The 25,028-nt window shown below is 35.4% G+C and overlaps 1 protein-coding gene across 7 annotated transcripts; it reads right to left on the reverse strand.

Annotated features, from left to right (window-relative positions):
• Positions 1–1,886: 1,886 nt before the first annotated feature.
• Positions 1,887–24,681, reverse strand: LOC125075056 (E3 ubiquitin-protein ligase UBR5). Of its 7 annotated transcripts, none has more exons than XM_047686682.1 (49): positions 24,430–24,681; positions 22,117–22,466; positions 21,289–21,446; positions 21,008–21,213; positions 20,497–20,672; positions 20,224–20,414; positions 19,324–19,468; positions 19,108–19,243; positions 18,864–19,024; positions 18,603–18,745; positions 18,340–18,502; positions 17,413–17,795; positions 17,076–17,249; positions 16,802–16,990; positions 16,249–16,360; positions 16,057–16,164; positions 15,821–15,968; positions 15,473–15,616; positions 15,149–15,374; positions 13,584–13,822; positions 13,249–13,439; positions 12,894–13,045; positions 12,640–12,806; positions 12,307–12,552; positions 11,964–12,194; positions 11,099–11,277; positions 10,570–10,771; positions 10,158–10,336; positions 9,878–10,073; positions 9,605–9,759; positions 9,243–9,445; positions 8,990–9,155; positions 8,566–8,715; positions 8,284–8,402; positions 7,911–8,026; positions 7,631–7,767; positions 7,471–7,553; positions 7,114–7,241; positions 6,812–7,034; positions 6,506–6,694; positions 6,223–6,356; positions 5,806–5,935; positions 4,987–5,094; positions 4,567–4,729; positions 4,094–4,301; positions 3,708–3,914; positions 3,389–3,536; positions 3,081–3,311; positions 1,887–3,003 (listed from the first exon to the last, which is right to left on the reverse strand). In XM_047686682.1, the coding sequence occupies exons 1-49, from the start codon at positions 24,489–24,491 to the stop codon at positions 2,791–2,793; spliced, it is 8,568 nt and encodes a 2,855-aa protein (XP_047542638.1). In that variant the 5' UTR covers positions 24,492–24,681; the 3' UTR covers positions 1,887–2,790. The 7 variants fall into 7 exon arrangements, with proteins under 7 accessions (XP_047542638.1, XP_047542629.1, XP_047542593.1 ...); XM_047686673.1 differs by having other exon boundaries at positions 9,890–10,073; positions 10,570–10,765; positions 20,990–21,213; XM_047686637.1 differs by having other exon boundaries at positions 10,570–10,765; positions 20,990–21,213.
• Positions 24,682–25,028: the final 347 nt, after the last annotated feature.

The raw sequence follows: 25,028 nt of genomic DNA on the forward strand, positions 1-25,028 counted from the left end.
TAATCATGGTGGATGAAGCAGACATTACAATTGTAGCTCATATAGATTGACCCATCTCGGTTGTTTAGCAGCTAGTTCTTCCTTCATGGTTTGCAGTTGCTGATAATATCAGCCGTAATCTGGTGAACGACACCGGCGCTAGTCCACCAAACACTCACAAGTAACTTTTTCTTTAAGGCAGGATTTGGCTGGGTCTTCAGGTATCAGCCATTGCGACGAGCGATTCCGATTATCGTACAGTATCTACTTTTCATCACAAGTAATGATTCCATTTCAAAACCCCTTCACTATTGTTTCTGTTGAGCAAACTAACACAGCGTCCGACGCGTGCTTGCAAGTTGGATTCACTCAATTCATGAGGTATCCATCGTTCAAGTTTTTTTTTTACTTTCCCGATTTGCTTCAAGTGGATTTATAGTTTTATCACTTGCCCAAAGCCTACAGCTATCTTTGAAGTACTCTGTGATGGATTCCCTTGCACAATAGCCTTTAATTCTTCATTTTCCACTGTCTCTGCAGAACTTGTAGTAGAAGAAGAAGTAGGTAGAACTCGTACTCATAAATGTACCGATGTTTACCGACGCCTAAGAAAAAAATAATGAGGAAAAAACAAATGAATGTTTTCAAAACTCAAGTACATAAATTTATAAATTTGAATTCTTTCAATTCTCTATTCTTCACCAAAGAGGAGATATTTCAGACCAAAGTGATCAGTACGACATAACGCTAATTTCATATGTAAGGAACTAATATTAATAGCGTAAGCCAATTTTTGTCCCAATGATTATGGGACGATAGCTGCACGTAGAAGATCGGTTATGGTCTTATTTTGAATATGACCAGAAAATTAAAAAGGATTCTTAATGGCGGTTTACTAAATTGTTACGATTTAACTTAGAATTAATTTTAGAGGGCGGAAAAAAGTTACTAGCCGGGTAGATCGGCGCTATAGCTGTATATATATAAAAAAAAAAACAAATGTAAAACCTACGAACAGACGTCGTCATTTTTCAATAAACTTAAATCAAAACAAAACCTATCATAGGTTTCGAAATTTGTAAAAATCTGTTGAATAAACGCGATGTTTCGCGTGCTACCCGCTACTAGTTGATGTTTGAGGTTTTTGTTTTAATTTAAATTAACCATTTTAAATTAACAAGGCAAAAAATCTTTTAACATTTTTTTTACACAAGTAATGTTGTTTTGCCTCAAAAGTCAAATATATAAGAAAAAATGTAGCAGTCGATTTAAGCATTCGCCAGAAGTCGTATCACTTGTTTTTGCAACATCGGACAAATTATTGTATCATTACAGGTTGCGCACTGTGATGCTTAGTTCTCTTATTTATTTTATGGTCGAATGAACATAAAATAAATAAATATTCGACTGTACAATTCAGATTCTGAATTGTACAGTCGAATACTCCCGGCCAGAAACAGGCCTAAGAAAGCTACGTACTTATGTATACAGCTGCAAAGATTACTTCTTCGTGAATTGCATATATTAGAATTAGCTTCTAGTTTTATGTATATTACCATATCTTAATCTCGAATCTTAATTTTCAATGAATACTCTTTTTCTTTCTTTCATAAAAGTCGCACATATGATAGCTCAATTCAGTATCATATCAGTTTGCGATGCGGGAGTCATTATTCATTATGGCGCCATCGCCAGCTTGGAGATTGTATGTTTTAAATGAAGACAACATGCAATTATAACTTACAATTGTGTATGTTCCAATGTAGAGTGGTTTCTTTTTTCTACAACTATTTTACTCGCACTCGTAAATTGTCGTTAGCAATTTCGTAAAATATTTCAAAGACCTACTGCACGAATTAGTAGTAATAGTAGTAGCAAAGGATTTTATTGGAATGCAAACAACAGTATAAGCGTTTTGAGAAGTATTTATTATGAACCTTATTAAATACAACTAATCAAAGGGAAATCTAATTGAAATCTTAAATTTAGAGATAGAGGCGCATAATACTTCCTCCTTTATCACAAAATCCACTATTAATGGAATCCAACGCCTCTGCCCAGTATTCCCAAACAAATCATATTTGTAATATACCCATTATCTATGATCTTATATATTTCTCTATATAACAAGCTTGTAAAGAGAATAATTTTAAAGTATTTTCTTGAAAGATCTTAAATCATTCAAAATAAATAAGGAGAAAAATCAAATGCAAATAGATTAACCGGAAACAAAAGTAAGAGAATAAAAGGAAAACTTTTAGAACGGGATATTTTAGTAACTGCCGAAATATTTATATAGTAGTGTTGATTTTCTTATTACTATTTTGCGTCAATATATACTTGTCCTCAGTGACTATGCCCCTTATCAAATTTAAATACGCCGTTGTAAAAGACGCGTACGGTTGACTGATGTAAGTTATATTATACGACTGAAATTTAAAAATGGCCAACAATCAAGTCAATTGTAATTTTACAACTATATACTTATAAGGTATCCTTTTAAAATGGTATTGTATACTATATACTTGTGCTGAAAATAGGGCTATTTTCAAAATGGACAATTATTGCATTTGGAATATAATTATTCAGTCAAATAACCCCAAGTCACAAAGTTTTCAGTCATATTCGTCAAAAGGATATAAATCATACATTTATGTACGTACTAGTGCTAATTTTTCGACATAAGTTATTTATGGCGCTCTATAAATACAGACATACAGTATCGTAAAACTAACACAGATAGAATACAACGGCAGTCTTAAGTGACTGAACTTATAACTAAACGAAATACGTTGTCGTTGCGAACAAGATTTACACAAAGCCGAAGTTCTTAGTTTTAATAGCGAGTAACAGTTTATGCTTGAGCACGTGTCGCGAAGAGTATAGGGGTATGTAAAGTCGAGAGATGCACGTGTTAGCGGTGGGTAGATGCGCGTCATCAGCTGGCCGTATAGTGACCGAAGGCATAGGCTGAAAGCCTTCCTCCGACGCCGGTAGTGCCGGTGATCCTGTCCAGAAATAAACCTAGACAAAAAATAAAAAATAAGTATTTCATTATGGTCACAATATTTTATAAATTCCCAAACATATATTTAACTTACTAAATCTTGTCTTTCTAAATGTGTCATTTTATCCACAATGGCCCATAGCCATCGTTTGAAGCGGGCCAATCGTTCTGGCGGTTCACCGCTTTCGTCGTTAAAACTCGTGTATGATACGAGTGCAGTTACATTAATATCGCCTACGCCATTTAGTAAAAGTCTCAAGTCTTCAGCTGTTAATCCTTCTAAAGCTGATTCAGGCAAAACATCAAGAACGCCAACTCGCATTGCCTGAAAATGAAATTTAAATTACCTCATTTTTATAAGCACAGATATATTTCACAATTAAATTGGATTTAGTAACTTACCTCAAGCGCTTTTTCTTGAGAGAGTAACATACGGTGTTGTGCATATTTTCGTACATAGTCATACACATTGAGCGCAGTAACTTCGATTTCTCGACCGCCAGGAACTAATTCAACACAACCGCCACCTTCTTCTTCACACATTTCCAAACTAAATACAAAATATTACGTTAATTCTGTGCTTTACACATTGATGAATAGTGATTATCATATGTGTAAAATAATATAACTAATTTTTAATTCAAACTATAGTGTGCATACAGTAATTGAAATGATTGAGATGAATTTTATTAAAGTAAAATTAAATCTGTCAATACAGTACCTAAAGTTGAGATCAAGAGTAGCAAAAAGCGAGTGAGAGTCGCCAGTCTCGGCGTCCACGACAAGTTGCCTCAGGCTTTCGTACACTATGGGATCGAAAAATGCCAGATCATGGAAACGCACTGGCCGCCCTAGTATATACTTCAGTACGTGTCGATTGAGGAACATCGGGCATAGCTCGTTTTGTAACAGGCACAGGCCAATTATTCTGAAAAACAAAGGCGTCATATAGGTAAATGTACACAATTTCTAGACATACACAGACAGAAACATAGCTATGTAGCTTATTTAAAAAAAAAATAACGCAATTCTTATCCCACGCATGTATTAATTGTGCTTAATATACTTAAAAGAGGGATAATAAGGAGTTTTGTTTCGATCATTCACCTGCCAACATTTCGGAAGGCATTGATGCGTTCAGGTGTCGCACGTCCCTGTCGCGGCGAGTAGTAGCCTCGCTTGCCGGGCGAGTAAAACAGTGGAGCGGCGTCGTCCGCGGCCGCGTTAGACGCACTCGCGTTGGCGGCGCTCGCTCCTCCTGCGCTGCTGCCGCCCCCGCCGGCCCCACGCTCTGATAGCGAGAACACGTCCAAATCTACGTAGAAAGACAAGGTTTTATATCAAGTCAGGGATCGAAAATATGAACAGTATTTAAAACCCGTGAATAATAAACGACGTGCTGTGGGTGCAATTTCGATGCGTAATTAATTAATTATAATATTATATTTTGTTTATTACAACAAAGAAAAACGTAAAATTTTCTTAATTATTTTCAAGTGGTAGAAATATGACTGAACATGTTATTGACTTGATGCGCCTGAAACTGCAAAACATATTGATAATAAGTTTAAATAAAATACCTAATATCGCTTCCGAAGGATGCATTACAATGAGATCCATGGCTTCGCGGACTTTCTGCCGCAGTGCATCTTCACTCGCCAGCAGTACAAGTAACTGCGCAGGCGTTAACTCCAGTAACATACCCGTGATTTTTCCCGCAAATGTCGGATGAAGAGAATGCACCTGTTAATTATAAGACCTTTTCATTAGTGGGTAACTACAACCTTTCAGAGCGGGCCGGAAACAATAAGTTATCCTTTGTGTTAAAAAAATCAGGCAGATAGTTGCAAACATTTGAAGCAAGAAAACGAAGAAGTATAACTACACTTCTGGTTAGTTATTTTCGGCTGCTAAAAAAGGCACTATTGGATACTAATGAGTGTTTTACTTTGTAAAATTTATGAATATATTGTTGTGAGATTAAAGGAATCATTTCTTACTTTAGGATAAAGCCTTTCTCCAAGTTGAGCTTGATGTAGTGTAAGATGTTCATTGTGTCCTCCAGGCCTGTCTCCACTGTAACCAGCACCTTCAGTTCCAGGTGCAGCCTAATATTTTTCAAATGTAATTTTAACATTAATCATGTTTACATACTTAATATAAAATAAAAATAAAGTTTTATATAATAATATATATTATATAATAATATATACAGAGAGCAATTAAATTATAAATGAAAAATATAAGGTATTTTTAAACATATAAATATATTATGCCTAAGTGTTTTAAGTTGTACTTTAATATTAATTAAAATGGAATTTTGTATTGTAATTACATTACAATATTACTCAATATATCTACTAAATCAAAATCAAATTAAAGAACGAAATAAGGTACAGATCTATTCACACATGAAGCACCCCTTTCCACGTTAAACTACACTTATAACCTCTAAACAAAGGTAATCATATAATGTAATTTGTATTATGTCAATCGTCTCACTAAGACATATTAAACAAGCACAATGGTCGCTCGATACTAATGAATGCATATAATACAGAGAGAGACGCGGCTTATTAATTGATAAGCAACTTTGACCTTGTAAAACTACTCAAATGTATCATCAATTTTATATATTTACACAAATTTTGTTCTTGTCGATCGATATGTAATAATTTCCGAAAACACCGAATGAACACTCGTACACTTACATATCCACAGATCGAGCTGATTATTATCAGTTTAAATTTATAACTTTTACGCAGTGTAAAATGAAATGGCCATTGCATTATATAATGTGCGGTTGCAGATTCAATTACCTGCGGCGAGTAGGGCCGGGCGTCGACACTGAGCACCCTCCGCGGCTCGCGCGCTGCGGGCGGGCGCGGCGCGGGCCTGCCCGGGGCTCGTCTCGCGTTGTCCTTCGCGCGGGCTCGACCGGCCCCACTCCTATAAACAAGAGGAAATATTATTGAAAACTCATCACTAAGACTTCATTTATTATATTTTCAGAAACGAATCTATACTAATATTATAAACGCGAAAGTAACTCTGTAAGTCTGTCTGTTGTTTTCTGTCAAACCACTTAAATACAGAACAATATATATATATATAATTTTTTTTTTAATTAACTAAAATATTAATCAATATTATAGTATATATGTGTATAATAAATTTGAATAATAATATAAGTTATAAGTTTATATGTAACTTTATTTTTTTGCTATAAAACGAACCTTGCTCCGCTATTGCTACTAGCACCACTAGCAGCTGTGCCTGATGAACCCGATGTGCCATTGGTTGTGGTGTTATTACTGCTGCTACCTGATGTAGATTCTAATGGAGGAAGTTTTTCGTTCGCAAGTAAAGCCTGGAATATAGAGTAACATATAATATTATAACTAAATAATTATATAATTTTAGTAAGACGTTACTAAATTACAGATGTGAATACCGAAGATTTTTTTTGTTTGTACAAATTATAATATAAATCAAATAATTGCTGAAGGAGCAACTTACTTCAGCAACACTGGTATAGAAGGAGCGCGCCACTCCACTGCCTTCACCGGGCTCATCTCGGAAAGTAACCTTCACGCGGTTAACAGCAAGCGGTGGCTGTGCGCTGTGAGCACGTCGGTTTTGTCCCGAAAATGCACTGTTCAATTCGGCGAAAGTCTGTTGTAACAATTTTGCACGATCGCGCTCCATCTAATAAACAATAATTTAAGTTTATTTTTCTATATCTTATGCACATTTTATACATTACCAAAATATATAATAAATATAAATATTATTTATTATATTATATACATATTCACTGAATACCTTGTGTAAAGTCAAGTCCCTCTGTTGTGAATTTCGTAATTTTTCCATATCTCTTCTAAACTTGACTTCCTTGACAGGGAAACCGCCCAGTTCAGCGACTACTGATCCCGGCTCTAAGCCTACATCCTCAGTGAAAACACGCCCGAATAAGTCTAGTGATAGCCTCCACCGACCCAATAGTAAGTCATGTGATACGGAGGCACCCAATGAAGGACAAGCGCGGCTGTTAAAGAAACACGATATAAAAATACCATTAATTTATGATAAAAATATAAATTTAATGTTTAAATCAAAATACTCACGGTTGAGCCGGAGCATTGAGGACTTGAGGAGGTAGTAACGGCGCCGGTGGTAGACCTGTTGTTTCTACAGTGACATGTGCTGATATTTCCTGTGATTCTAGAGGGTCAGCAGCACTAAGTAATTCACCCTAAAAATATATAAAAATTCATTTATTACTCAATTTATTAATTTTAGATAGTTTTTTAAAAGCCTAACCATCCCAGAAGATTACAAGTATGATACAAACATACTGACTTCAATTATTATGTATCATTTTAATCGTTTCTAAAAATAATTCTTTAGACATGACGAATCCAATTTAAGTTTGGGTATATTTTTGTTAAGAAAAAGTCCCCCAAAAAAGTGGAGTGACTTACAGCACGTACAATAACGGTCTTGCCCGGGCTTCGCGAGGAAGATGCGCGGGGCTCCTGCGCTGCCGCGCTTGCATTGCTTGGTCCTAGAAAAAAAAATTAAATTAATTTTGATATATAAAGGTTTTACAGCCTAATAATTTAGTTTAAATAAAGTACTTACCCGGTAAAGGTGACACATTCTGTTGATGTGGGGCTTCCATTATTGAGCAAGCTGTGTCAACTAATGTGTGGAATTCAGATGTAGACGCATTGGGCTCCTGATGACTATTACTATTCATTGCAGCAGTGTGAGGATGCCTGCACAATCATATTATAAACAGACATTATATTGTCATACTCGCAAGAGATAGCTCAAGTAATATTCTTCATGCAAATATGTATTTTATACAATATAAGAAAAAGCTAACATTAATAAGGTCGAGCATTATGAAATATCTTACCTATGATGTTTTTTTCGTGGTATTTGTCTTGCTTCGTTTGAATCAGAATCAGATAAATATTCACCATCTGTATCAATGTCCATTTTCGTCACAGTATCTTTAGCACAAGATAAGTCCTAAAAATTATAATTTGAGTTAAATAATATAATATCCACTTGTCTGATTTTTTGCGACGGCAGTCAATCTAACAGATTAGCCACCAGCACAGAAGCTAAGTAGTCAACAAGCATGTGTGCTCAAAAATGGAAGCAACTCTATTTCCTTCCTCTTGTAATAAATTTGTTGAATAATAAGATTAATAAGTTTTATTTTATTGAGATCATATTACAGATTAGATGTTGCAATTAGATATTACTTGTATATAATGTTTTACCTGTGGTTCATCTCGAGTTATAGCATGATTGTGTGTTGGTGGAGCAGAAGCCGGTCGCGCCGGAGGTGACCATCCACGCTCAGTTCCACGACTTGACAATCCCAATCGGCGTGGTACAACTAAAAAATAGAATAGAGAAATACCGTATTTTTAAAATGCGTATTTATTGTAAAATAACATTAGTTATAACAACTTTAATCAGTCAATGAGACTTCATTGTGTTTTGAAAACAATGCAATTTCAAAGTTCTATTTAAGTTCATATTTGATTAGCTTTCCGTACCTTCAAGAGGGTTGTTAGCTCCTGGCGGACCATCTCCCGATGCCGGCACTGTCACTGGCTGACGCGGCATACCAAATAGTTCCTCTCGACGTGCATTAGGTTGCAATAGCTGAGGTTGATCGGCAAGTGGTAGGGCATCTTGCATTGTCACTGCAAAAAGTTTGTTACATTCATCATGTAAACTTAATAAATATTGTTGCTAATAATTAAATATTTTAGTAAAGGACTACAACTATAGCACATAAAATAATGTATGTGTAATGTTTTAACTGAATTGCAATTTCAACTTAACAGAGCAAAAAGTTTTTATACTAAAAACTTTTTAATGCAATAGTTTTAAATTATATAAAATAACTGTAAACGGACTTTATGTTATAATGTAAAAGTAATTTGACTGGTAACAGTTATAATCGACAGAACTTACTATTGAATGGATCAGGTGGTGGGCAACCCAGACATAAAGTGGAGTCAGAGCGCTGGAAAAAGGCATGAGCTCGTCCTCTAGCTCCTTCGGCTTCACCGTCAGACTCCGCCGCGGTCCCCCCACCGACTACCATCTCTTCTTCCCCTTCTTCGTTTTCATTTTCATCCTGACATAGAATTAAGTCATCATTTATTTTATGTATAATAAATGACATTATAACCTGTTTAATAAAATAAAAGATAAATAAACATACCGGTGCCCACAGGTGCTGATGATGATGTGGTTGAGGTTGCGCTGCCCGCATATAATAAACTAGAGCGTCTAAGACATAAGCTACGTGTTTGAGCGCCGCCACGTCGAGGACTGGTAACTGTTCCGCGTGTTCCGCACTATGCGCTCTCAGTAATGATAGACAGTAAGCTAGAAATTCTCTGCGAGCACTTCCTGCTTCAACTCCTTGAAAAAAATAATTGGAGATATTAGTTTAATTATTTAATTTTTTTTTAATAAATGTAGAGTATTTGAGTGATAATTATAATACGATACAATATAATTTCAGCAATTCATGAAACATAATGCAAGTAATATAAATAATACTAAAAACAAATATTTTACCTTGTTCCCGATCTCTAGCTCTGGGAGCTTCAGAGAAGCCAATAATCCTTGTCGCTGGTGATGTAAATGACGTGGTCCGTCTAGTGGCCGGTGCAGATGAACGGCTTTCTCCAGTAGAAGAACTGGCATTGTTAGAGGTAAGTGATGCACCAAATCTTAAACAAATATTTTTTCAATTTAATAATTCAAAAAAAATTTTGCTAAATAAAAATTCATTTTAAATGTCGACTATGGTTACTAAAATAATTTGTAAAGTGTTAAATAGAAACATACAGAAATTTATACCTAAGTTGTGCCTCGGTTGCGTCCATGACAGTGACTAGCCAATCCCAGGTCTGTTTAAGCTGTCTCTCGAGATAGCATTGTAAGCGCAACGCCTCACGATAAGCCAAAGGCAACATACGCGGCAGAGGCAAAGTAATTCGCTCATATTCCCATAGTAGATCTGCTATTTGTCGTATAACGATTCCTAAAAAGGCAAAGAAATATAAAAGTATACTTTTTATTTATAATCAATATAAAACATGCAATGTTGATTTTTAATTAAACTTACCAAAAGCTCTAGCAAGAAAAGATGCAGTAGTGGATGTGGAGTGAGGATCTTGTGCACCGGCGGCCGCAGCGGCTGTAGATCGCCGTAGCGAGGACGGGTCAATGAAAACAAGCGACGAGCTGCCCGTCAGCCTCACTCCGCCCGTACCGCTTGTGGTACCGCGTGATGTCTCGCGGGAACTATACAAGAAATTAATGTTGTCAATGAAAAGGTACATTTCAAGAAATCGGTCCATTACATATAATATAAACTTTATTAAAATAATGCTAGATCTTACTAATTCTTAACTAAATAATCCCAGCCGTATTTAAATAAATATAAAAGTGAATATGTCAGCGTGTTACTAAAATTATAAGAATTTGAAACTGTAAATAGCATTATATTGAAAAAAAAAAGTATTTGTTAAATTCACCGTATAGCCCACTGCATGGAATGAGGCGCTAAATTAGGCCTAGAAGGCGGTGCAGATCGTCGTTCAAGGGGCTCTCCGTCGTGTAGTGGAAGCTCAGCTTCGGCATCCTGTTCATCAGTTTCGCCAGCTTCCGAATCTTCATCCTCGGGCTGTGTCGAGTCTCCGCTTTCATCCTCTGGATACAACAGCATCGATGCTATGCCTGTCACGGTGCACCAGATAATTTCAACAGTAATAGGTCCGGCCGAAGCCTTGGCATTCACTTGTTTTTATATAACATCTATCTATCAATATAGCATATATGTATTATTACAAACATAAGAGGAGTTAACCAAAATAACCAGCTTTGCCATTTAATTGGGTTAGATTTTGAAAAGTTTATGATATTCATTATGGATTTGTCAAATGGCGTTTTAAAAGTAGGAAATTTTTTATTGCAAACTTTGGAAAGTGTCTTGATTATCATAAAGATATGTGATATGTATAAATTACAAATAAGCTATTATAATTCCTTTCTTTTCTTTCTTACCAGCATCTGATCCTTGTGTAGCCCCAGTCTGCACACTGCGTTGAGCAGATTCAGCGTTATCTTGGTCGTCAGAGTCACTCTCTGTCTCGACTTCAGCCAGTAAGTCTAATTCACTTTCGCTTTCACCGCCTTCGACGCGTTCAGTTCCATTTTCTACAACTACATGTTGCTCTTGACCTCTGTAAAAAAAGAAAAAACTTTATTCTTATGAATTATTTTGAGCCGAGATGGCCCAGTGGTTAGAACGCGTGCATCTTAACCGATGATTTCGGGTTTAAACCCAGGCAGGCACCACTGAATTTTCATGTGCTTAATTTATGTTTATAATTCATCTCGTGCTCGGCGGTGAAGGAAAACATCTTGAGGAAACCTGCATGTGTCTAATTTCAACGTAATTTTGCCACATGTGTATTCCGCCAACCCGCATTGGAGCAGCGTGGTGGAATATGCTCCAAAACCTTCTCCTCAAAGGGAGAGGAGGCCTTTAGCGCAGCAGTGGGAAAATTTAGAGGCTGCTAATGCTAAAAAAAAAATTCTTTATTCATCACATCCTTTAATTTTAACGGACTTTTCTAATCATATATTAAGTCTGTAACATTTTAAAAATATACAAAGGAAGAAAAAAGGATTTAGAATAGCATATCTAAAATATAATATTTTTTAAAAAAATATTAGAGATTTTTGTGGAGAGTTAAGAAATTATAGTTCTTTAAAATAGTGAAATTTACAATAAAGTGTTTTTAAGTGTGGCAGGAGAGTACTTAGAGTTATAAATTTATTTCAACCTGCAATGGAACATATTACTTATTTCTTCTGAATGTCAAAAATTGCAGTAAACATTTCATGATAGAATATCACCACTTACCTATCACCCATTGGGTCATCGTGATGCTGCGATTCAGCCGGCGCAACTGGAGCAGGTATATTGGGTTCGTCAGTTTCGGAAGCGTCATCGTCGGCACCTAGTGCTTCGCCGGTGACGTCATCAGGATACTCTGTAGCTACAGGTGTAGATGACCGATCAGGCACTAAAGTAGAACTCCCCATTGACGTACCAGCAGTAGCAGCACCACGCCCTCCGGTTACATTTGATTCCCTAATAAAACAACGAGTTTATATATAATATATTCCTAACTATAATTATTACCTACGATAATGTTTCTTTCATTTCAAAGTGTCAAATATAACCAATTTAATAAATAACCAACCTGCGTGAATGAGGAAGTCGTGAATGTCCGGTAGATAAGGGTTCCACACCAAATAAGTCTTCACTTCCGTTAACTAAGTCTACATAAGTAGTTGCAAGTGGAAAAGGTGCAGTAGGCCGAACAACACCCAGACGAACTGGAGCAAGTAATGCATCCGCTGCTTCCACCAATTCTTCTACTGCGAGGGCTACTAAGGCTGCAAATACTCGACGACAACGAACTAACGATGATGTAATCGATAGAGGCCTATAAATAAATAAAAAATATAAATAATTTATTTCAGAGTTATTAATTGATTTTAGTTACAATAATTATAAATCGTAACCATCTTACCCTTTTTTCTTAGCGGCACCGGGAGCCATCTCGACGCTAAATATTACAAATATCCTGGCAACCGACCGAACGAATCGTCGTGTGACTTCTCTGGATCGCTCTGCTCGTCCTGGTACCGTGTCATTTTGTTGCTCTCTGATCAATGTGTGCAATAGTGTGTCTAGCATCTAAAATAAATTTTATGAAATAATATTAATATTGTTATACTTTTTTCTATATAAAAAGACAGAATTACCAATTCTTTCTCTACTTACCTCGTTAGTACATTTGACAATAAGAGCATGAGTGAATTTGTCTAACAATGTTGTTCCTGATTGATTAGGAGCCGGGCTAGTTGATCCACTCGCTCCGTCATTGTATCCATTTGATCCACACATAATTGCGGCTTCTACTGCTGGCCAGTCACCTACATAAATAATATAAAATTAATTCAATTAATAATATTCGATTTGTTCAAGATGCTACTGGACGATGTAGGAGTCGCACGTAGGACGTTTTGCTCATTAGACCATTATAAGAATACAAATATATCCTACATAAACTTTGAACTATCACTATTATGTATGTACCTGTGGATTTATGTTGAATTTACATTTAACTTTCTTTTACCTAAGAGATGCACAAGCGCTCGTCGTGCAAAACGCGGTGGCTCCAAGTCATGATCAGGCACATCAACCTCGGCATCTGATCCGGGCTGCTTGCGCGGCCCACGACCTCTTCCGCCACCTGCACGGAACTGACGTTGCTCCACCGCTTGACGACCGACTGTTTGGACTAGAAAGAGTAAGATCGACTCGCCCCTGAAAAATAATATGATTGATATAATAATGTAAAACTATAACACTTTCATTAGGAGGCTACTCCTAATGAAAGGTTTTAATTTTATTAATTTAAATTTACAATAATAAAATAAAAGAATTCTTAAATAATAATAATTTGAATACCTGGAGTTAAAATGCGTAGCAAGTTGTGTATCTCTAGCAAGTCTCGCAAGTAAGTCACAACGTGCAGCCCAGTTTCCACCAACCAATGCTTTACAACGACATTTTTCCCAGCAGTCACAATATGCTGTTGGTGAAGTACGTTTCAATTTGCAATCGTGACCTTTGTGGCATACCTTCGCACATTCCGTGCAACAGCAGAGTGATCCAGTGAGTCCACAAGTTTTGCATTCAAATATATCCTGCAATTACAAGGCAGATTTGTGAAACAATGCATATTTATGTAAAATGCAATTTTATTTTTCCTAGCATCCTCGTAATCGTTTTCTACGAGCTTACTGTAAGTTTCAGTTCTTCATATATAACAAGTTATTCTGAATCAGGGATAGATTTTTAATTAAGGAGTGCACATAAGAGCCTTATGATCCCTAGAGGATGCAGGGCCGGGCAGGAAATAATATGATAAAAATCATTATTAATAAAAATGTTTAATGTCTCACTTGTAGTAATGCACTTGCTTTCGTAATATAGAAAAAAATATATAGTAATCTATCTAATGTTATAAATGCGAATGTAACTCTCTGTTACCTCTTCACGCGTAAGCCGCTGAACCGATTTAGATGAAATTTTGTATAAAGATAGTTCGAATCCTAGGTAAGGACATAGGCTCCTTTTTTTAATTAACCCCTAGTGGGTGTACATTGGAGGTGACTGTTTGTGTGCTGTAGTTAGTTTTATAAATTTCGCCCGGGTTAAGCAGCAGATTCGGCTAGTTATGAATAAAATTGCGTTTTGGATATATATATATATATATATATTAGGAAGTTAGAAGGGTCAAAGGATACCAAGAAGTACATTTCGACACCTACAATTTATACTACGCTAACTCGATTTTTGTGAAAATAGTTTTTTTGTGCCAAGTTGCTTAAAATATGTTATTTTATATGTATTAATAAAATCGTGAAGATATTTCTTATTTTCTGTAATAATTTATACAACGCTAACAAAAGGTAATTTTTTAAATCAATCGATTTATATTACGCTAACAATTATTAGCGGAGTGTGCGCACACTTTCGAGTTAGCGTAGTATAAATTGTTGGTGTCGATTTCCTAGGGGCCTAATATGACTACTGGGGGGTTCTCAGTACCCCGGGTATCCCCCCTAGGTGTTGGAGGTCAGCATAGGCGGGCCGACTATCAAGGCGTCACGGTAGCATACGAAAGCGATCCCGTGGCGTCCGCCGATAAGACGGAGAGGGTACCGCTTGTTTTTTAGTGGGTATTCCGGTGTACCGGGGCGTCCAGGGCACAGGCGAGTTCACATACAGCCAACCTCCACGTAGTGGGAAACGCATAACGCTTTTTCCAGCGAAAAAAAAAGGGGGACTAATATGACGTTGATTATTTCATTGTAACAAATTATTAAATTAACCTCTGTTACTTGGAAGGATGGTGTACAGCTCTACTATTTTATCCTTGTCTAATAAGGAACAACATATTTATAAATAAATATGGTTCTCAGTCATTTTACCAAAAATATTAAAAAACAATTATTGCTATGACGTACTTGATTTATATGATCTTGCCCAGTCCACGTGAAACTGCAGGTATCATTACAGCAAAGTACAAGTAACGGAGAATGATCCGGGTGTGCATTGGGCGGGAAGATGGCTGCAGAACGTTGTATTTCGTCCGCATCTGGGCACGCGCGAATTGAGTCTAGTAGTACTAACGCGGCGCGATAAGCCCTTTCTGCTACTGCTGCCATTAGAGGTGTTTGTCCCATGCCATCCCTAAATTAATTCATGTTAGATTAGTATTTTGAAAAATATGCCCAATTGAAAGAAATTGACTAGTAATGAATTTCAGAAAAATTAGAGGTGGTTCTTACTTAGCAGTAAGCAGTTGCATTAAAAATGGCTGTAGTGCTGAGCTCTCGCACAAGGCACGCAGAGCAGCTAACGCATTTCCTCGGCGTTCTGCTGGGTCTGCACTTACTGCACTGCCACCATTGTTGCTGCCACTTGTCATTTTTCTATAACCCAGTCATTAATAATTATCAATATATAAGCCCTTTAGTACATAATTATTTACAGTTTAAGATCTGTGTTCTAAAAATATTAACAAAACAAATTACCTATGGTAATTGAAATTAACCTTTTTTTGATTGCATATTATAAATCTATTTACTTTTTCGACATTTGCCTTATTCGGTCTGTTGTTAGTTTTTATTGCTCACCCATTATTAGTCAATCCCATTAAACTATCTTCATCACCAGAAGCTTCAAATGTCTCCGGTGGCCATGTAAGGGCTGGCACGGCTTCTTCGGCACTTGCGCCACTGCTACTTGTGCCACTCGGTATGTTAGGCATTGATGCGTTTTCAACTTAATATAAAAAATTATGCTTCTGTATTATTTTCCCAAATTAATTACAATGTAAGAATCAAACCATAAACTATATTACTTTTCTTACCAATATCAGGTTCCTTATTGGATGTTGGTGCACACATATGCACGCAAGCATGTAGAATGTTTCTATTTCCGTCGCAACGCTCTTGTAATATTGAAAGAACTTGTTGCTCTGTAAGTAAATGATAAAATGTATATTAACATATGACATAAATTATAAAAATACAAGTGAAACATTTAAAAATACTCAACTTACTGTTTGAATCAGATTCCAACTGGTGTAATAGTTGACGGACACCATCTAAATCGCAGCGTAAAACGCGGGGCATCATGAGTTGAGGTTCAGGTACCATGATAATAAGCGCCACCTGCATGATTAAATTATTAAACATTAATTTAATTTTGCAGTTAAATTACGTATAAGTGATATTTTCTGCTTATTATATTTATATTTATTATAGTGAAACCTCCAAAACGCAATGCAATATTCTAAAAAAACGCCTCCTGATAGACTCATATAAATATAATTATTAATGATATAATAAATATATATTATCATCAAGCTACGACACTGAGTCCGAGCAATAATGTTTAACGAGGTTGAAACCATTACATAGTTGCACATTGATCTCATAGAAGTAGCACTATAAACGTCATCCTAACTAGCTTTAGGTATTACCTATCAACTATATTTTATTCATTTTCACTTTTTGGGTGCAGGTAATTTTTTATTTTATTTTATGCAAGTTATCTTTAGAATTCACATTTGAATAATTAAGAGATTTTAATTGTAGTTTTATATACTATACCTGCGACTTCAGCGCGGGATGGTGCGGATGATGTGGATGGTGCGGTTGTAACGGCAACGCGTGCGCAGCCAGCGCCCGCGCGGGTGGCAAGTTCAAGGGTGGCGGTTCTCGCACTGCACCTACGCAGTCTCGTGCCACTGGGTAGAGTGCGCCGTTTCCGTCTAACATCATCACTACTGGTTCACTTCCCTGACGGTAAAATTAAAATTTGTACAATTATTTCACTGTTAGTAAAAACAGTTTTTTTTTTTTCGTACGAGTATAAGATATTAACCTCTGCAGCAGTAGTAAGTTGTATAGCTTGACCATTAGAGTATCCAAGCAGTGCGCTATGGTCTGTCGGGAATGTACTGTCGGTGAGTGCCCTCGTTGTTCCCACAGCATATACTGCGTACGCTAAAGCGCCGCCTGGGCGACGGACGACAGCATGTACGCCGCGATTATCAACCTAGAATATATAATGTGTTCTACAGGTATGTGTATCTAAGCATTTAATTAGATATTTCTGTTTCAGAATATACAATATTTCTTTAATTTTTTGATACTATACGCCGTATAAAATTTTATCAACAGGAATAAATAATGCATATTACCCTCGTAGATCAACTTACAGCAATTGTGATAACAGTCAGATCTGGAGGTAACGCAATCTTTCTCGGGGATCGTTGTAAGCAATCAGGACCGCGTGGTCCAGCTGACCCTCCAGCGCCCCATTTCACTGCTACCAAGTCGTCTTTACGGACTAAACGGCAATCTTGCAACAATGCGGTCCAGTCTTCGGGTGTAGTTGGCACAATCTCTTTGCCATCTTTTCCAACAGATGGAAAGCGAACAGCAGCATAAGCACCATCAACTTTCAAAACACGTCCCAAAGGTACACTTTTGACATCTTCCAAAAACACGACTTCTTTGAGAGGCCATTCTTCTTCATCGCGTTTGGACCCATCATTGGACGAACCTTCTTCACCACGGACAGTTACACGTTTAGCTCGTTCTAAAATTAATCATGTTAATATTTTGAAACCGACAATATTATTTTTCAAATTTCTCAATAAAATAACAAGATCAAGTGTGATTTTTATCATAAACACTAATTCATGTATAAAGTCTAAACCTCCTCTACTTATGAGGAGATAATTTAGACCTGAATCCAATATGAGTTAATGGATACACATTACACATGTGGCAGGATATCCTCAGTTTTCTTTCTCCGTCGAGATGAATTATAAACGCAATTTAAGTACATGCAAATTCAGTGTAGCATGCCTGGGTTTTCAACTTACATTCATTGATTAAGATTAAGATTCCCGCGTTCTAACCACTGATTATATTTATAATTAGATTAAGATAACATCTAGATGATTAGGATAGTTAATGCAATACGAAATTTTCACATAGCTAGTTGATTTGGTGATATAGATGCATCTATTAGCCTTTCAGCATTATAGCACATGCACCAATTTGCAGTAGCGGATGTGTAAATAATATTTTTAAAATTTTCTTAATTTATATAATGTAAAAAACCGGATTAAACTTACTATGCGATGTGCTTGTATCACTGCAGGTCGACGATGCAGGACTAGGTGGCGGTGGCATATCTAACCGGTCTGCCATATCTTTGTTACTGTCTTTGCCACTATCTTTGTTGCTACTGCTTGAAGAAGATGCTTTCACTGATGATACTGTTAGTGGCGATTGGTTCTGCGGCAAATTATATTATATTTATAAATTATAAATATATTTACCGTTGACGTAAAAATGTCTTTTTTTTTTTAATTTAAAGCAGTATTGTTAGATTTACCTGTAAATCTCTCTTGTCTTTGTCTGAGATAGAACGATCAGGCTGGGGAGGTGGCAATAGTTTGAAACGACATGTATCAGATAGATTCCATGCAGCATTCTGTAATATTCCCACCTTCGGTACACCCGTCGACATGTTGAAACCTAAGAATATAAAACATATTATTTAAATAATATATAACCGTCTTGTGAAATATTTTAAAAAACCATTATTGAGTTAATCGAGCATTTATATATGATGATGCAAATAAAATAAAATCACCTATAGCTCCCGGTTGATACATCGGAGCATTCTTCATAGTGACACTTTGTCCGGCTTGCAGATCCTGAGGCGTGTTCGAAGAGTGACCGCGCTGTTGCTTACGAGAGCGCGCACGGTGCTTCTCCCAGAGACGGGCGCGTTGACCCAGCGGTAATACGCCCCTAAACACGGCCGTAATCACGAAAATTGTAATTATGATTCAATACATTATTTCAATAAAAAAAAACTTGAAATGTTCACATACCACCAATAAAGTGTACCAGATTCCAGTCTCGCAACAGTATACAGTGAGCAAACATGCAGAGACACAGCCTTATCAGAGCCAAACTCTGAAAATGTCTGAAGAGGATGCTCCAACCTCGCAGCACCAGGAGCATGAGCTAAATAAAAACGGTGTTAAATCTTCAGGTTTACATTTATGAATAATAAATTCATATAAAATTGTCTATTTATTATATACCTATAGACTCGTCCAAGAAAGTCGCGATGCGCCCCGCGTCGGTGAGTACGGACACACGTATTCCGGCTGCGCTCATACTTAAGATTCTTTCTCCAGGTGTCAATCCAAGCCAGTTGCCTCGCGGGTGAAAAATGCAACCGGATGCCTGGACAAATCAAATAAAAGATAATTACAATAAACATTTTGGCTAAAAAACAATAAATTTACACAAATAAGAATAATTTTAACACATATTTTTTTCACTTACATTAGTTCCTTGTTTTTCGAAAGCAAAATAATATTACAAAAATTGAAGACAGCATAGTCAATATTTAAAAACGAAAGACTAGTAAAAGGGGGCGAGAATATTGATTTCGCGTGGCACGTAGATAGTATGTTGCACAAATCAGTTTTAAATTGTTTCATCAGAGGTATTTTTTTGAAGCAAATAAATAAATACATATTATTTTTATTTTTATGATAATATTTATTCGTAAAATTAATTTGTATAAATTAAGAATTTCGCTATTGCAAAAGCATATTAGCATTAGCAGCCTGTAAATTTTCCCACTGCTGGGCTAAAGGCCTCCTCTGCCTTTGAGAAGAAGGTTTGGAGCATATTCCACCACGCTGCTCCAATGCGGGTTGGCGGAATACACATGTGGCAGAATTTAAAGCATATTAATATAATTGAAATGTGTCGGCTTTCTTACCGATAATAATGTGAATAAATATTTTCGATAATTTAATAAGTGCTCCTGTATAAAATGTACAAAAAAAATTGGGAGAAATTGCAACCAAAAGAGTTTAAGTTGTCATGTTAGGGATAATTTTATAAGTAATTGGGTTTATTTATTTAGTTGCAGTCTATTGTGCCAATTAATGTACATTCAAACTTATACAAAATATTATTGTACGTACATCATTACGTTGATACGGATGCGCATCAGACCAGCGCCATTGGTGCAATTGTCCTTGTGTAGAAATAGCGATCAATTCGCTATACGTTGCAGCAATGTGAGTAAAGCGGATGTTACTGTCCCAATATTCGAGTTCTTCAGATACCCACAGAGGCGAGGCTGCCATGGCAGAGTCTTTCTTCTTGTTTTCAACTAGAATGAAAAAATATATATATATATGAAAAGAGGAAATAGACGGTAGAATTGATTTTTTTAAATAGAAACTGTAATTAACCTCCTTCCTTGTCCCAGGATGTATCTCGAAGAGCAGATTCGAGCCATCGCCGAGGACCGAAGTATTGTCTTTCTCGCCACCGACTGAATTCCGAGGGTCGGTCTTGAGTAGAGCTGCTACTCTCGCGACTGGCACCTGCACGTACACCGCCACTACCGCCTCCGCCTCCACTGCGACTGTTTAGACTATTGTTACTAACCACACTCTTACACAAATATGCATGGTGTTTCAAACCATACTACATCTTTACACAACATTATTTAATATTATTATTTAAAAACTAATAATAAATATTAGTAACATTTGACAAGTAATGATGTAGTTGTTTATGATACACCATTTAATAAAAGAAAATAAAAAAAACTAAAAACACCCAATCACAGAACAGAAACAGAAACTGCGTAAGCGTTTTGCGTGCTAGATTGGGTCGAGGTCTACATTTAACTATAGTGGGAGGAGAGATGAGGCCGAGGAGCATAGCTTGACAGGATACCTTCTGACAGCCGCGTACCCGAAGATGTCCTCCGAAAACATGGCGTCTGCATCTATAATCACTGACTGGTCTTGTTGTGTAGCGTGAAAACCTCCATCGAGAAGTGAAATGAGGTCTTCGGGAACATAACCATCGCCTCCTTCACCACCTTCTGGTTCCTCGCCCTCCTCGTCATCGCGGGATAGTAAATTGTTTACGGCTTGATTTACGTCGAGATTCGTACGCTGTAAGAAATAGCACCTATTAGGCACAACGTCTCTAAGTTACATTATAATGATACACTTTTGTTATTAACTTGCCTGCAACTCTCTTATTATAAGGCTTCTGCTTTTTCCTTGAAGAACCACCTGGGCTTGGGTTACTAAGTCCTCTGGCACGAAAGGTGCTTGTACAGCAGAAACTACTCGACTAGAGCCCGATGCACCGATTATTACACCAGTAGCTCTGCTTGTAGACCCTGATAAATTATTCAAAATAAATTTACTCATTATAAAGATTATTCTAAGTCAATTAGTTCAAAATAAAGTTTTGAAGTCACTATAAATGTATTAACATTACATTATTGATAAGAGACTAAGCATAACATCACAGTGTACATTGGCGTAAAATTATACTCAAATGGAGAGGCCTTAGACCAACAGTGGTAAATGGTTAGACTGTTACAATAGTTTATGTATCAGCAGTAGAATAAAACGTAATCTACTTAGAATTCTACTTATGTGTAAGAGATAATCTATAATGAAAATATTAATCTTTGTGAAATAGTGGAATAATATGGGAGCTTTATTTTGGTTTAACAGTTTTGTTGCAGGTTCTGTAAATCAATAACAGGCTGCCTGTCCAATTTTGACTGAAAATGAGGTATTTTGTGGAATCTTATAGTTAATATATCAAAGACAATTTTATTGTTAGAATGTTTCCCATAGAATTTCTCATAGGATATGAGTACACAGATAGTAGCATATAAAATTATAACAGTATTGAGAAGATAAAACCCCTATAGGTTACACGGCATTGGAATACTCGTACCTATTTCATATTTATGTTCCAATTGAATTGCCACACCTTTTTTTATATATCTTTATTGTATTTTTATATAATAATTTTAGAAGAATATATAATAGTACCTTGTGAACTAGGTGCAGCACGAATTGAATTTCGCATAATTCTTGCTCTTGTCCGAGGTTGTTGTCTAGATCCACACCCACTTCCACTCCCTCCTTGCTTTCCTCCACTAGTACCACCGCCGCCATTACCTCCACCACCATTCCCACCATTTTTACTTGCATCAGCTTTACTCAAGTCTAATCGGTCAGGAATAATGGAGAATGCCGCTCGACATATGCTGCCATCTTCAAGCAAGCAAGCTATATGGGCTGGTCCAGCAGCAACTGCTCGAACACCTCTTAAAGATGTTAAAGCAGATGGTGCTGCTCCAGTTCCATATCTATTCCATCGCTCTGCTACTTCCCTAAGTCTGTAAAAATATTTTTTAATTAATTATGTTTAAATGCATATTTTTTATTAAGTACATTGTTACAAGTTTATATGTGACATAATCTTTGTATTTATACATAACAGTAAAATGATTTTTATCGTGGTAAATGTCTATGTAGGTATATGTACATGAAAATCAGGGCACATTTCAAACATTCGCTACAATAAAATGTTATAATTAAACATTTAAATACCAAGATCATTGTTTAAGAAATTATATATATAATCAATCTTATCATTATTTTATAGAGAAAAACTAAAGACAACCTTTTTTTAATTGATACATTATTTTGGCTATATTTAAATAAAATAAACAGTTTACATCAGTCTTGTAAGCTTAAACTACATTATTTATGCAATTAAATATTTCCAAAATTAACAATTATCATGATTGAAGATTGTTTTTATTAGTTTTCATTACTTTCTTTAATAGCGACTGCAGGTTATAATTATATGATATTAATCTTAATGTAAGGCTAAAATAACATTATTTATAATTTAGTTATTATTATAGTTGTATTCAAACATCATATTATATAACCAAGAATAGTTCATAAATGTTAAGAAAATATTGTAGTATCAGAAAATATATTTTAAAATAAGTGCAACTGAATTAACACATATTTAAAAGACAAGTGTGACAAGATAAATATCAAAATATCAACACTTTTGAATTTTCATATTACAGTATTAAATAAAATGTAGAACTACCAGTACTTTAACAATGCTATAAGGGAAGTGACATACCCCAGAAAGAATCTATTGACTTTGCAATCTTAATATACCAAAAATAACATTGTTAGATGTTATCTTACCTAGTTCATAATTAAAAATGTGATTTATTTACACAAAAATGCCATAAACTAATAAATAAATTTCCAATAACTTATCACGCTACATTTTGTGACAACAGTGAGGTAATACACGGTGTCATATAGGTTTCATGGGATTTCTATCAGTATTAAGACCTAACAAGATAAAGTAATATGTTTTATCTTGTTAGGTCTTAAAATTGATAGATGATATTTCAAAGCACACATTACTTTTAAGATGGAAGAAGGAAGAGATTGACTGTAAATATTTATAGAAACTGCTAAAATTATATACTGCTGCAGTATAATGCTGAAAACTTTAGACTTGAGTGCTAAGACAGGTTACTACACAAATAAATTATTTTTAAAATCAGAATTTTGTATTCCATATATATCAATAGATATGTCTACAGCCAATAATCTCTTTTTTAATGATATAAAATTACAAACTAGTTTTTATGATACTATAAATATTTCCTGTGGAAATGTAACATTATTTTTTTTAATATTATGTATTATTATTTATAAATATGATTATAATAACTAATAATTTTATTTAATTGTAATTTAAATGATATAAGTAACATTTAAATATAATTATTTCATAATTTTTATAACGAAATAAAGTGTATACGTTAGAGAAAATATATACATTTTTCGTAAAAAATAATCACCATAATAAATCAAAATAGTTAAGTGTATTATTTGTAATGTACTCAAATTGTTTTGGACAAAAAATATAAAGGACATTTTATTAGCACATAAACATGAAAAGATAATGTTGGAAAAAGAAATAGTATAATAAGTAAATGGGGTTCGCAAATTAATCGCGATTAACATCGTGTACACAACTCGGAGTAGGACAATTACGGATTACGATTTTATCAATACTCATTTATATATTTGAAATATGTAAATTTAACTAGACCAGCCATACTTTTATATAAAAAAATAAACTTGATAATCAAAAACGAAAATGCCATATAAAATGATCGTTGGTATCGCAAGCATCACGACGAACAAAAATCCATTCTGATGTTACATATGATCTTTACCATCATTATTAAATGTCCGATCTCGAATTGTAGTCACGGTAATGGAGTCAAGTAAAAAGTTAAATAATAGACTCACCTATCTATCAATTGATCCTCTGTTCCAGGCAATGGATGAACTACGAAATGCATTGAAGACATTTCAAAGAGATCTTGTCAATTTTATACAGAGATCACTTCCACATTTGCATCCACTAAAAAGCTGAAGAACAAAAGAACACTCCTATCTATAATCGTTTTCTAACCACCATATTTCTTGTGGTCCTCTCAAATCTCAATAGCGTTTTTCGTTCTCAAATACATGTGAGTCGGTACATGACGAAAAAAGAAAGAAAATATCAACATGGCTTCTACGTCTGAAATGTTGGTAGACATGAAAATTGAAAAGCGTTCGTAATGTTCCGATTAAAACAACCTCAAAAGTTCAATATGCTTATTTTTGAAGAAATCTGTTTTTGGAACAAAATTTTGCTTAAAACAGTGATTCTTTGGTAAAATATTTTATTACATAAAAATATATATTTCAAGTGACCAAATAGTTATTTATTAAAACATTAGATATAAAGATCCTACTTTACTTTTTTTGCCTACCAAATTGTGTGGTAAAGGCTAATTTAATTTACAATATCTTCACTTGTACTTTTGTTATTTGTAACTTAATAAACTTAATTAAACATG

This window comes from Vanessa atalanta, chromosome 2, assembly GCF_905147765.1.
Source record: "Vanessa atalanta chromosome 2, ilVanAtal1.2, whole genome shotgun sequence".
NCBI classification, from domain to species: Eukaryota; Metazoa; Arthropoda; class Insecta; order Lepidoptera; family Nymphalidae; genus Vanessa; species Vanessa atalanta.